The 14668-nt window shown below is 44.9% G+C and overlaps 1 protein-coding gene across 1 annotated transcript in view; it reads right to left on the bottom strand.

Annotated features, from left to right (window-relative positions):
• Nucleotides 1-14520, bottom strand: part of TEX14 (testis expressed 14, intercellular bridge forming factor) — a gene marked incomplete at both ends in the record, with an annotated part of 31244 nt that extends 16724 nt beyond the window's left edge. The window contains 10 exons of the mRNA XM_084219243.1: nt 553-704; nt 2035-2213; nt 2946-3069; nt 4016-4129; nt 4950-5080; nt 6128-6209; nt 7266-7402; nt 8798-8963; nt 9219-9333; nt 14385-14520. Coding sequence (XP_084075369.1) covers nt 553-704; nt 2035-2213; nt 2946-3069; nt 4016-4129; nt 4950-5080; nt 6128-6209; nt 7266-7402; nt 8798-8963; nt 9219-9333; nt 14385-14520 — 1336 coding nt within the window. The remainder of the gene's footprint in view (nt 1-552; nt 705-2034; nt 2214-2945; nt 3070-4015; nt 4130-4949; nt 5081-6127; nt 6210-7265; nt 7403-8797; nt 8964-9218; nt 9334-14384) is intronic.
• Nucleotides 14521-14668: the final 148 nt, after the last annotated feature.

The following is a 14668-nucleotide window of genomic DNA, read 5'->3' as shown; positions in this document are numbered from 1 at the left end:
TCCCTATTTTACAATTAAAAACAAGCACTGGCATCTCCTCCCTGTCTTATTCCAACAGTGGATGTTTTCAAGGGAGCTGACAGAAATATCCAGAGGAGAGTGACACTGCAAACAACCCTGCTCTGGATTCTTCACTGGGATTAATTTTTAGGGTAATTGTTTCTCCCATTTCACTGTCAGAATAGTCAAAGTGAGTGCAGAACAGACATTATCTGTAATAACAGCTACAATAACACAGTAACATTAACTTATCTCTAAGTTATCACAGAGATCAAACACACAAAAGCTGCTCCAGCTTGTTTTGAACAGTGAAAAGACTTAATTGAATGTTTTGCTGTGCTGGTAAGAAGAAGAAAAATAAACAGCAGAAAAACACTTTATTTCTCCAACATCCACCATTAATTTCATCCCTCAGCCACACAATTTTAAGTTTGCTGCTCACATTTTACAGGACAATAATCTCTGTTATTGTCATTAATTATTTTTTCAGTTTATTTTTGCCTGTTTTGGTTTTTTTTATTTTGCCTGGTTTGTTTTTTCTCCAGCACTGACCTGTCAGGGCCTCCTGCAGCACTGCACAGAAGCTGTAAACATCTGATTTGGCTGTGCCAGGCCTGCCCAGGATGATCTCAGGGGAGCTCCAGCGGAACAGCTGGGCTGGGACAGGGATTCGGGTCAGGTCACTGTGCTCCCCACTGTCCTTGCTGCAAAAAGGGGGAGAAATGGAAATCAGGACACACAACACACCCAACTGCAAGGATTATATTTAGGAATGAAACACCTGAGTGGGCTACAGCTTTTAGTTTCATACCTAAGAGGTTCAGGGTATTTCTGCAAATAGAAATGTGCAGTAAATGTCTTTTGGCAAAGATTTCCTGGGGAAAGCAACACCTCCTTTAAGGACTTTACAATTTAAAAAAACCCACTAAAATAAGAAAAAAAAAAAATTATTATTAGTATAATAATTGTTGTTATTATTATTATTGTTATTATTCTACTCAAACTCTCTTGTAATTGAATTGTAATTCTTCATATAAAGGTTGGTAATTGTTGTTTTCCAAGGGCTAAATCAAAGGCACAGGGGGGCTCTGTGCCGAGGTCTCTGAGCCCTCCAGCACAGCTAGAGGGATTTCCAGAGGGATTTCCAGAGGGATTCACAGAGGGATTTCCAGAGGATTTTCCAGAGGAATCCACAGAGGGATTTCCAGAGGATTTTCCAGAGGAATCCACAGAGGGATTTTCAGAGGGATTTCCAGAGGATTTTCCAGAGGGATTCACAGAGGGATTTCCAGAGGAATTTTCAGAGGGATTCCCAGAGGGATCCCCAGAGGGATTCCCAGAGGGATTCTCACAGGGATTCACAGAGGGATTTCTAGAGGAATATCCAGAGGGATTCCCAGAGGGATTTCCAGTGGGATTTCCAGAGGAATTTCCAGATGGATTCACAGAGGGATTCTCACAGGGATTCCCAGAGGGATCTCCAGAGGGATCCCCAGAGGGATTTCCAGAGGGATTCCCAGAGGGATTTAGGGATTCTCACAGGGATTCCCAGAGGGATTCCCAGAGGGATTCCCAGAGGGATTCCCAGAGGGATTTAGGGATTCTCACAGGGATTCACAGAGGGATTTCTAGAGGGATTTCCAGAGGGATTTCCAGAGGGATTTCCAGAGGGATTCCCAGAGGGATTCCCAGAGGGATTCCCAGATGGATTTCCAGAGGGATCCCTAGAGGGATTCCCAGAGACATTCCCAGAGGGATTTTCAGAGTGATTTCCAGAGGGATTCCCAGAGGGATTTAGGGATTCTCACAGGGATTTCTAGATGGATTTCCAGAGGGATCCCCAGAGGGATTCCCAGAGACATTCCCAGAGGGATTTTCAGAGTGATTTCCAGAGGGATTCCCAGAGGGATTCCCAGAGGGATTTCCAGAGGGATTCCCAGAGGCATTCCCAGAGGGATTTTCAGAGTGATTTCCAGAGGCAATTCCAGAGGGATCCCCAGAGGGCTGCCCTCCTGGCCCGAGGCAGTGTCTCACCTCTCTATCATGTGCTCCAGGTTGCAGAGCTTGCCCTCCCCCGAGGACACGATCTGGATGGCCCAGGAGGACAGGGAGCGGTGCAGGAAGCCGCGGCCGTGCAGGAAGCGCAGCGCGTCCAGGATCTGCAGCAGGACGTGCAGCAGGGTCTCTGTCTGCAGCACTGGGAACTCTGCCCGCTGCAAAAACAACCCCAAAAACAACCCTGAGCTGCCTGGCAGGGGGGGAAATGTGAGCTGGGAGAAAGCCAGAGTCGGTTCTTGTGGGTGTGATGGGGTGGGGAAGGCAGCAAGGGAAATTTATTGGAGGAAAAAAGAGATTTATTTTTTGTTCTCGATGCTAAACCAAGTAACAAGGCCTTAAAAAGAGGAGAAAAAGATCAAATGACAGCAATAAAACACAGATTTAAATTTTTTAAAAATTATTAAAAATTTTTAAAATTGATTAAATTTATATTTTAATTATTTTTAATTTTAATTTTTTTTCAGTTTTAAAAATGGATTAAAATTTTTTAAACCGATTCAATTTAATTTTAAATTTTTTTTTTAAATTTAATTTTTCAGTTTTAACAATGAATTAAAATTTTTTAAATTTAATTTTCTTAAAGATTTAAATTTTTTTTAAATCTTAAATTTAAATTTTTTCAATTAAAAAAAAATGGATTCTATTTCTACTTGATTAAATTTAAATTTCGAAAAAAATTAATTCCATTTTAAAATTGATTAATTTATTTTAAAATAGTGATTGAATTTAAATTTTTAAAAAATTAATTAAAATTTGTAATTGATTTGAAGAATAAGAAAAAGAACCAGAAACTCAGAATCACACTGAGGATTTTATCTTCTTGAGGAAAGATGTTAGTCACTAAAGTTCTGATGAATTACTATTTAAAATCCAAGCATTGCAGTTACCCTTTCATGCAGGATGCTGTAGAGAGAGCCAAAGTGAACCCTCTCATAGACCAGACGAGTTCTCTCCAGGTCACAGGACAGACAAACAGACATCAGCTGCAGCAGGTGGGGGTGGCGCAGTTTGCTGCACAGGGAGAGGAAAAATCAAATTTCCAAGGCAAATCTGAGATGAGAAGAAGGAAAATCCTGCCCTGCTGAGTGCTTTTGTCAATAGAACACAAATGTTGGAATATATCTCAGTGTAAATGTAATTTTTTTAAACTGAAATATTTGATTTTAAAAGATCAGGAGTGGGAAGAAAATTGTATTTCTGATTTGGGGAAGATGTGCAACCCCAGGCTAACATTGCTGAGAGGTAAATCCCATTCTTCCTTAGATAAATCCCATTCTTCCTTAGATAAATCCCATTCTGCCCAGGTAAATCCCATTCTGCCCAGGTAAATCCCATTCTTCCTTAGGTAAATCCCATTCCTCCCAGGGAAATCCCATTCCCCCAAGGTAAATTTTATTCCTCCCAGGTAAATGTAATTCCTCTCAGGTAAATTTAATTCCTCCCAGGTAAATCCCATTCTTCCTTATGTAAATCCCATTGCCCCCAGGTAAATCCCATTTTTTCCAGGGAAATCCCATTCTTCCCTAGATGAATCCCATTCCCCCAAAGTAAATTTTATTCCTCTCAGGTAAATCCCATTTTTCCCTAGGTAAATCCCATTCCCCTGATGTAAATCCCATTTTTCCCAGGGAAATCCCATTCCCCCCAGGTAAATCCCATTCCCCCCAGGTAAATCCCATTTCCCCCAGGTAAATCCCATTCCCAGCAGGTAAATCCCATTTTACCCAGGTAAATCCCATTCCCCCCAGGTAAATCCCATTCCCCCCAGGTAAATCCCATTCCCCCCAGGTAAATCCCATTTTCCCCAGGTAAATCCCATTTTTCCCAGGTAAATCCCATTTTTCCCAGGTAAACCCCATTCCCCCCAGGTAAATCCCATTTTTCCAGGTAAATCCCATTTTTCCCAGGTAAATCCCATATCCCCCAGCCCAGGGAGCCCCGGGCAGCTCTGTCCCACCTGCTGTGCTGCTGCTCTGCCAGGAGCAGGTCAGCCAGGCGCAGTTTCCAGCTGTTCCCCTGGGGCTGGAGGCTCAGCTCCTTCACTGTCACCCTGCTGCCTCCCCACATCAGGCTGCAAAGAACAACAGGAATTTGGACCAGATGCTTCCAGCAGTGTTTTCCCTCCTTTTTTCTTTTTTTCCCCCCAGTTATCTGGTTATTTACCAAGAATTTTGTGACTTTTACCAAGATAATTCTTACCAAAAATGATTTTTTGTGGTGCTCTGGTGCTGCCTCCCGCTGTCAGGAATTTGAAATTTTGCTCTTTTAAACTGACAATGAACTCTGTCCTGCTGAGGGCTGATGGAGCAGGAAAGGTTCAGTGCCCAAAATCCCCTTCCACAAGGGGATTCCCTTCAGCAAAGTCACCATCAGTGACACAAATCAGAGTTTTGGGGAGATTAAATCACCAATTTGTCAACTGAGACACAACCACTTGCTTAACGCACAGTAATTAGAAAACACCATATTATTGTAATAATAATTATATTGTAATAATTACCAATAATGACAAGATTTTAAATGAATGCTCAGCCTGCCCTTACAACTCTCATTTCAGCAAAGGTTATGCAGAGGAAATCCTGGACAAAGATCTACAAGGATTAAATGCTGAACGACACAATCTGTATTTCCCACCACGAAAAAAAGATCAATACTGAAACACTGCCATCATTAATAAGCCTTAATTGGGTTAATATTGCTTGTGGGCTGTTTTTGGCCTCTCAGCCACGAGTCTGACTCAGATATTAATCAATGAACAGCAGCAAACAAGGTGCAATACACAACAAAAACGGGAAATCACCCAAACACAGCCCTGCTCCAACAATTTGCAGCGTGATTGCAACAGACACAAACAGGGGCTAAAAAAAAAAACCCTCTGGAATTCCACTTACTTGGTCATGATCATGTAGGGCCCCACGGGGTAGGAGAATGCTGGCTCATCATCAGCCTGCACCACATCTCTGTCCCCAATGATGGGCAGGGAGGCCAGGTAGCCCAGGTGGCCGCTGCCTGCCAGGTGGAACTGCAACAGGAAAATGCAACAGGAAAATGCAACAGGAAAATGCAACAGGAAAATGCAACAGTGCCCCAAAATGCAGCAAGGACATCAACACCCTGAGTGCCACCAGCCCAAACATCAGCAAATCTGAAAAATCAGGGCCAAAATCGGAATTTCCCACTGAAGGTGGAAGAGGGGAAGGAGATGCGGTGCTTAGGAAATGCCACAGGTGATGGTTAAAGGGAATTTCTGCTGCTCCAAACCCAACCAGGCACCAAAGGTCTGAATATTTGGGCCCTTCAGGGGGTTTCCCCCCAGCTTTTCAGCAGAAATAAGAATGCAGTAGAAGTTAAAAATAAGAATGCAGTAAAAGATGAAAATAAGAATGCAGTAAAAGTTAAAAAGAAGAATGCAGTAAAAGTTAAGAATGCAGTAAAAGTTAAAAAGCTGAAAATAAGAATGCAGTAAAAGTTAAAAATAAGAATGCAGTAAAAGTTAAAAATAAGAATGCAGTAAAAGTTGAAAATAAGAATGCAGTAAAAGTTAAAAAGTTGAAAATAAGAATGCACTGAAAGTAAAAAATAAGAATGTACTAAAAGTTGAAAATAAGAATGCACTGCAAGTTAAAAAGTTGAAAATCAGAAAGCAGTAAAAGTTAAAAATAAGAAAGCAGTAAAAGTTAAAAATAAGAATGCACTACAAGTTAAAAATAAGAATGCAGTAAAAGTTAAAAGTTGAAAATAAGAATGCAGTAAATGTTGAAAATAAGAATGCACTAAAAGTTAAGAATGCACTAAAAGTTAAAAAGTTAAAAATAAGAATGTACTGCAAGTTAAAAATAAGAATGCAGTAAAAGTTGAAAATAAGAATGCACTAAAAATTAAGAATGCATTAAAAGTTAAAACGTTAAAAATAAGAATGCAGTACAAGTTAAAAGAAAGAAAGCAGTAAAAGTTAAAAATAAGAATGCACTACAAGTTAAAAATAGCCCAGATAATGACTGTGAGGAACAGGAGATTCTGGGGAAAATGTTCCAATCTCATGAGAAAATCCCTCCCCAGAGCATCTCACCTTCCCAAAACCGAAGCTGTAAATGTTCTTGGCCACGCTGGGTTGTCCTTTCAGCAATTTCCCCAGAGGAGTCTCAGCATTTCTAAACACCAAAAGCAACAAGAGCAATTTATTTACTCCAAGGCTTGGATACAGAGACAGAAGGGAAAAAAAGCAGAATTTCTGCCAGAGCCCTGCATTTGACTGGTGCCACACATGTAATGGGGATGGTAAATTCCAAATTATTGTGCAGCTCATTAAGACTTTTTCGATGGATTTTTATGATATTTATTTATTTAAAGCAAAATAATCAATAAATCAATATACATCTGCACACTCTGTATATCCTGCACTGCACTTTTTATTTTTCCCAACATGTATATCTGACACAAAAACTCCTGAAACAGCTGGGAATACCCCCCCAAAAAATCTGCAGTGACCTGAAAAAGTCCAAAATCAAACTACTTCCAGCTACCACTTTAATGCTACTAAAATCCAGGGCTTTTAATGCTGGCTTCAAAAGTTAAATTCATAAACAAATATTTATTTATTTATTTATTTATTTATTTATTTAGTTAGTTAGTTAGTTAGTTAATATATATTTATATGTGTTTATATATATTTATATATAAATATATTTACATCTTTTTTATGTATATATTTATATATAGTTTTATATATAGTTATCGTTTATAGTTTAGTTATAGTTATAGTTATTTAAATACATTTATATTTTTATATTTTATATTTTATATTTATATGTATTTGTATATATATTTTATATATGTGTGTGTGTTTAATTTATATATATATGCTTAATTAATATACAGATATTTACTACTATCAAGTTTCTATTTAGAACTGTGACAACAGAAATCAAATTAATCAGAATTCATTAACAGTGGACTGAAATCTGCTATTGTCAGAAAGGTATAAGAACCTGCTAATTTTAAATAATAATATACATAAGAATATAAATATTTTTGTACATAATATAGAAAAATAAATAAATACAGCAATAAATACATATAAATATATCAAATATATAATATTGAAAACGAAATAAATAAAAATATAAATAGAACTAAAATGTGTATATAATTTATTTTTATATTTCTATGTATATAATATATTTTTTTATATAAATATAATTATTTACCCTTGGACAAGGCCCCCAAACCTCGAGGGGCTGCAGATCAAGGCCTTTGAGGAGCCAACCTTCCTGAGCAGGTCAGAGGGAAGATTCCAGATGGCAGCCTGCATGTGCAGCGTGCACTGCTGGATAAATTCCAGCATCTGGGCAGGAGGAGGAGGGAAAAGCAATAAAAAAAGAGCTTCAGGAGAAAAAGAACAACTTAAAAATCATCAATCTGGATTACTGGAAGAAATAACTGGTTACTTTTAATTACTTGTAATATCAAAATGGGAATTTTGAGAAAGGCACTAACAGGGAATCAAGTACATGCAAATAGAAGAAAAGCTGACTTCAAACATGACAAAATTTGAAATTTCACCCAATTCTAATTGGAAAAATCACAGAGAAAATTGTTGCCACTATAGGACACGAAATAACAGGATGCTCACACACTGTTGTTCTTAAGGTAAAAAAGGAAGTTTATTTTCTGACTCAAATATTTAGATTTCTAAAAGTGACAGTGGATTGGAGGGGGACAGTGCCACCTCTCCAATGACACTGGACAGACCAACAGCCCATCAAATTTCTCCTCCTCCATAAAAGAGGAATGAAATGTAAAGTCCTGTAAATGTAAAACAATAAATAAATGTCAATATTTAATGTAAAACAACAAGTTATTTACAGAAAGTGAGAGAGAAAGATCGTTACAAGAATGTAAACATCAAAAAGCTTAAAAAAATCTTAAAAAATCACAACAACAACTGCAATTTCAGGTTCCTTTTTAAGAGAAACGTTGTGATAATGGGGAAGAGGAGTTGGAAATGAATATTGCAGCCAAGAGTGAGCTTGCACAGCCACACCTGAGTGCTGTGATAAAGAGTTTGAAATGAATAGTCCAGCCAGGAATGAACTTCCACAGCAACACCTGAGTGTTGTGATAATGGGGAAGAAGAGTTTGAAATCAACATTGCAGCCAAAAATCAGCTTCCACAGCAATATCTGAGTGTTGTGATAAAGGGGAAGAGGAGTTTGAAACCAACACTGCACCTGAGAATGAACTTCCACAGCAGTACCTGAGCGTTGTGATAAAGGGGAAGAGTTTGAAATCAACATTGCAGCCAAAAATCAGCTTCTGCAGCAATACCTGAGTGTTGTGATAATGAGGAAGAGTTTGAAATTAGTATTGCAGCCAGGAACGAGCTTCCACAGCAGTACCTGAGCATTGTGATAATGGAGAAGAAGAGTTTGAAATCAACATTGCAGCCAGGACTGAGCTTCTGCAGCAATACCTGAGTGTTGTGATAAAGGGGAAGAGTTTGAAATCAACATTGCAGCCAGAAAGGAGCTTCCACAGCAGTACCTGAGCATTGTGATAATGGAGAAGAAGAGTTTGAAATCAACATTGCAGCCAAGAATCAGCTTCTGCAGCAATACCTGAGCGTTGTGATAGAGGGGAAGAGTTTGAAATGGATATTGCAGCCAGGACTGAGCTTCTGCAGCAATGCCTGAGCGTTGTGATAGAGGAGCAGTCTGAAACCAGCAGCCCACAGCCATACCTGAGCACTGCTCTCCTTGCTGCCTGACAGAGCCCAGAGCTGGGGAGTTCTGCCCTGGCTGTCGTGGACCCGCAGCTCTCCTCCCTCGTCCAGCAGCTTGCTGAGGATGCCCTGGCTCCCCGAAAACGCCGCTGCGTGCACAGGGGTGCTCCCGTCGTAGCAGCGACTGGGGGAAGGCAGGAAATGTTCAGCAGGGGGAAACCAGCATCACTGGGGTGTTTGTGTGCCACAAAATATCAGAATAAACCATGGAAAAAAAGGACATTATTTCTATATTTACCTCTGAGGAGCTCTGGTTAAAATACCAACGTGCATCTTAAGCACTTCTTCATTTCTGCCCAGTGAATGTTGGTGTTTCACACTGACTAAACCAACTCCGAGATTAATTTTAATTTGAAAAAATGAATGTTTGATACTTAACTGATTGGCATCCGAGCCATATTCCAGCAGCACATCCACGATTTTACCCAGCCCCAGCAGTGCAGCAGTGAACAGACAGGTTTGGCCCATGGAATTCACAGCATCAACAAAAATTCCTGCAAGGAAACCCAAGATTCCATGGTGGAATTTGTTTTAATTGAGGGGGAAAAAAAAAACAGCAAATGGTTTTTTTTGTGATTTTCTATAAGGAAAGAACTGCATGTCCACGAGGATTTTAAATAAAGGATGTGTAAGTAACAAATGGTGCTTTTATAAGTTGTGTAAGGAATTATATGTACTGTTTAAATTAGAGAGATGGATATGTAAGAATATATATATATACATGGAAAAGTATATATATAGATGGATATATATCTATATTGATCATCTGTGTAAGTACAAATGATGGATATATAAGTGGAGATGGACGAGCACATGTAACACAGGAGGAAAGAATGAATAAATAAGTAAATTATTCTTTAATAACTACTTATTAATAAAAAATTATAATAATTATTATCATCTTAATAAATAAGTAAATTATTCTTTAGTAATTACTTATTAATAAAAATTTATTATTATTATTATCATCTTAATAAATAAGCAAATTATTCTTTAGTACTTATTAAAAGTGTTTGTTATTGTTATTGTTGTTATTATTGTCATTATTGTGCAAATAAATAAGTAAAATGTTCTTTAGTAATTACTTATTAATATATCAGTTTATTATTGTTGTTGTAATTGTTAATATATTTATAGACAAGTAAATTATTCCATATTAATGACTTATTAAAATAAGTAAATTATTCTTCAGTAATTGCTCAGAGCAGGTGCCAAGGTCGCGGGTTCGATCCCCGCTTGTGCCGTTTGCTTATAGAGCTGAACTCTGATGTCTGCGGTCCTTTTCCAGTCAGAACCCTGCGTGATTCCAATGTTTGGGTGCTTTGATCTTATTCAACATAATGTATTCCCTTCTGGAATTAAATTCCGGCCTGTTATTAATTCGCAGGCGGGGTGATGAGCACCGCTGGGAAAGATGCTGGGTCCAACCCCGGAATAAGGCTGCGACTCGAAAAGTTAACTCTGTTTTTTCACCAAGATAAAAAAAAGGCGCACAAACCACTCAGCCCGTGTTCTCTCCCTCCCGAGCCCCACCACGGGGGCCGGGAACGGTCATCAATGGCGAGCGGCCCCTGCCCAGGCAGCACCGCCCGCCCGCTTCGCGCTCAGGAGAGAACACCTCGCTCCTCCTCGTGGCTTGTGACGCCGATCAGGGAAGATCACTCTCCTCTAGTGACCAACTACAGAAATGATCCCTGAAAGTATAGTCTTAACGCAACATCGCCCGCCGCGAGCAGCCCTGCCGCCGCCACCCGCGCCCAGCACACGGCCAGCCCCCGACACCCGCCCGCCAGCGGCCGCCGCGGCCCCGCCGAGCGCCCCCGGCCGCGGGAGCGCGCCCCGAGCCCCACGGGAGCGCCCGCGCCCCGCGGAACGGCCGCGCGTGGCGGCGATCGGGACACGCCCCCCTGATCTGCATCTTCTGCCCCCGCCGGCCAATCAGAGGCGCGTCCGCCTCTGCCCCGCCTTCCCGACCGCCGATGCCGCCGCCGCCGCGCGGGGCCCAGGATGCGTCACGGGAGGCGGAATCGGCACCGGGCTCTCCCTTGTCCCTTGCACGATGGCCACTAGGTCACAAAAACCCCCGTGCAACGCCGCAGGCTTCGGAAAAGCCGCTCGAAAGATGCATGGAGGAAAAGGCCCTGGGGATGCCGCTCGAGAGTGGCGCGCAAGAGCAGGAAGCGTGCCCGGGTGGCCAAGCAGGCCGGTGGAACGGGGCTGGTACCGGCAGCAGTGTGACCGGCAGGACCAGCACACGGACCGTCCTCTGTACTCGGCACTGGTGAGGCCGCACCTCGAATCCTGCGTCCAGTTTTGGCCTCAGCACAAACAGAAGGGCATTGAGGGGCTGGAGTGTGTCCAGAGAAGGGAATTGGGAAGGGTGATGGATTTGATGAGGAGCAGTTGACGGAGCTGGGGGGGCTCAGCCTGCTGGATAAATCCCAGTGTGCACTGGAAGGATTTATAAAACGTGTCTGTGGCACTTGGGGTCAGGATTCAGGAGGCAGCCAAGAGCGAGCTCGCAGGGCTGACCCTTTAGCCCCGGGAACACTCTTTTGACCATGATTTTAAAAAACCAAAAAGGGCCACAAACCACTGAGCCCGTGTTCTCTCCCTGCCGAGTCCTGAGGGGACGGGCAGGGGGCTCAGCCTGGAGAAAAGGAGCCTCAGGGGGAACTTTCACCCTCCCTGCCGCGGCCTGCAAGGAGGATGGAGGCACCTGGCGTCTGTCACTCCTGCACGGAACAAGTGACAGCATGAGAGGAAACGGCCTCAGGGCGCAGCACGGGAGGTTTCGGTTTGATAGTGGGGATAATTCATTCACTGGATGGGTCCTCAAGCACTGGAACAGCTGGCCACAGCAGGGGCTGAGTCACCAGCCCTGGACGAATTTATGAGACATGTAATTGTGGCACTTGGGACCAGGATTCAGGGTTAGCAACAAGGAGCCAAAGCCAAGCCCCTTTCCCCGTAAATTCTGTTTTTTCACCAAGATAAAAAAGGCGCACAAACCACTCAGCCCGTGTTCTCTCCCTCCCGAGCCCCACCACGGGGGCCGGGAACGGTCATCAATGGCGAGCGGCCCCTGCCCAGGCAGCACCGCCCGCCCGCTTCGCGCTCAGGAGAGAACACCTCGCTCCTCCTCGTGGCTTGTGACGCCGATCAGGGAAGATCACTCTCCTCTAGTGACCAACTACAGAAATGATCCCTGAAAGTATAGTCTTAACGCAACACTGCCCGCCGCCCGCACCCCTGCCGCCGCCACCCGCGCCCAGCACACGGCCAGCCCCCGAAACCCGCCCGCCAGCGGCCGGCGCGGCCCCGCCGAGCGCTCACGGCCGCGGGAGCGCGCCCCGAGCCCCGCGGGAGCGCCCGCGCCCCGCGGAACGGCCGCGCGTGGCGGCGATCGGGACACGCCCCCCTGATCTGCATGTTCTGCCCCCGCCGGCCAATCAGAGGCGCTCACTAGGCCTGGAGCCGGCGCGGCCCCGCCTTCCCGCTCTATCCCCCCTCCGAACCAGAATTGACGCTGCCGCCGGAACTCGGGCTGTCACCGCTGTCGCGACAGGACACGAGGGACCGTCACCGCCCGTGCTGCCGCTGCCCCGGCAGGACCCCGGTGCCAACAGCAGCAGCGCGGCACGGCTGCCGCCGGGGCGGTGCGCTGGCTCCCAGCCTCTCCCGACGCTCTCAGGGTGGCAAAGAACAAATTCCGGCCTTTACATCTCTGGGCTCACCCTGAGCACCATGGACCGACGGCATAAAGAGCACAACACGGAGCAGTTTCTCCCTAAACCCCATCAGAATTTGCAGCCTGACCGACACAGACTTCCAAAACTGATGAAAGGCAAATCTGGAACAGGTTCCCCTTAGTCCCGTGTCACTCTGATCATCAGCGTTCATCAGAGGCGGCACTTTTTAAACAAGAAAGTCCCCTTGCCCTGCACCAAGGGATGGGTAGAATGCCATCGGTCTGAATACTCTCATGAAGCCGAAATCCGTGTGGCTGCTGCGCCCTCCCTGGGGATCGCCCCTGCAGCGAGAGCCTGGCTGCGGGTTGTGTACGAGAGATAGAAGTGCCCCACGGCAAGGATGGTTCATCCCTCTCTGCTCTCTCCGATTCTTTCATTAACCACAATAAAGAAAGGGCCACAAACCACTGAGCCCGTGTTCTCTCCCTGCCGAGCCCTGAGGCGACGGGCAGGGGGCTCAGCCTGGAGAAAAGGAACCTCAGAGGGAACTTTCACCCTCCCTGCCCCGGCCTGCAAGGAGGATGGAGGCACCTGGCGTCTGTCCCCCTGCACGGAACGAGGGACAGGATGAGAGGAAACGGCCTCAGGGCGCAGCAGTGGAGGTTTCGGTTTGATAGTGGGGATAATTCATTCACTGGATGGGTTCTCAAGCACTGGAACAGCTGGCCACAGCAGGGGCTGAGTCGCCAGCACTGGAGGGATTTCTAAAACATGTGATTGTGGCACTTGGGGCCAGGATTCAGGGGGCAACACGGAGCTAACCCCGAGCTCCTCTCCTCATTAACTCTGTTTTTTCACCAAGATAAAAAAGGCGCACAAACCACTCAGCCCGTGTTCTCTCCCTCCCGAGCCCCACCACGGGGGCCGGGAACGGTCATCAATGGCGAGCGGCCCCTGCCCAGGCAGCACCGCCCGCCCGCTTCGCGCTCAGGAGAGAACACCTCGCTCCTCCTCGTGGCTTGTGACGCCGATCAGGGAAGATCACTCTCCTCTAGTGACCAACTACAGAAATGATCCCTGAAAGTATAGTCTTAACGCAACATGGCCCGCCGCGAGCACCCCTGCCGCCGCCACCCGCGCCCAGCACACGGCCAGCCCCCGACACCCGCCCGCCAGCGGCCGGCGCGGCCCCGCCGAGCGCTCACGGCCGCGGGAGCGCGCCCCGAGCCCCGCGGGAGCGCCCGCGCCCCGCGGAACGGCCGCGCGTGGCGGCGATCGGGACACGCCCCCCTGATCTGCATGTTCTGCCCCCGACAGCCAATCAGAGGCGCGCCCGCCACCAAGCGCCGGTCCCGCCCGGGAAGGCGCAGTTCTGCATCAGCACAGCCCACTGAGATCCGCGATCCTGAAACCGAAACGAAACTGCACCGAGTGTTTGGTTTCGTGTACAAAATTCCCTGTTCCTACGTGGCTATAAATCTGGTTGTCAAAATGCTTAAGATCTAAACCGTACCCTAAGCATTCGGCAATTCGAACTAAAACCCCATTTAAAAGGAATATTCCTACAGGTCTCTTTGAGAATTTTAGTTTTACAAGGCCTCTGTCATGTCCTTATGAGCCATTTACTTATAAAAGATTAATTTTCTTTTCATCTAAGTTATTTTAATACATTTTTTGATTCGAGAACTATTCCCACTTAACAGAAAAGGGCAGCTATAAATCATTTTGTCAATATATGTCACTCAGATAACTGGATTCTACAAGCAGTGTGCTGACTATTTTTTAGGAGAAATAAAAGAATACACGAAAAAGTAAATATTTTCTGCCAGTACTTGTCTAAACTTAGCTTTTACCTTTTTTCAGAAGCTTCTTCACTTTCACATAGTTCCCTTCCCTGACATACTCATGCAGGTCAGCTTCCAGGGAGTCTCCTTTTATACTTCCAAGCTTGACTGGGCATGGAAATGGGAGAGGGATGGGATGAGCCATCTTCTTTCCTGAACGCAACTGGGAAAAGGTAGGAAACATCAAGCTGCAAAGCACCTCAACGTAAAGAACTTATGTGTGACTTCAGAACCTGCAGTAGCTTAAAGTAAGGTCAGCTTCCTACAGGAATATCCAGAGATGGAAGGGGAAA

This window comes from Fringilla coelebs (assembly GCF_963513975.1).
Source record: "Fringilla coelebs genome assembly, chromosome: 20".
NCBI lineage: Eukaryota > Metazoa > Chordata > Aves > Passeriformes > Fringillidae > Fringilla > Fringilla coelebs.
The sequence above is the reverse complement of the archived record's forward strand: the minus strand, read 5'-3'. Positions and strand labels throughout refer to the sequence as shown.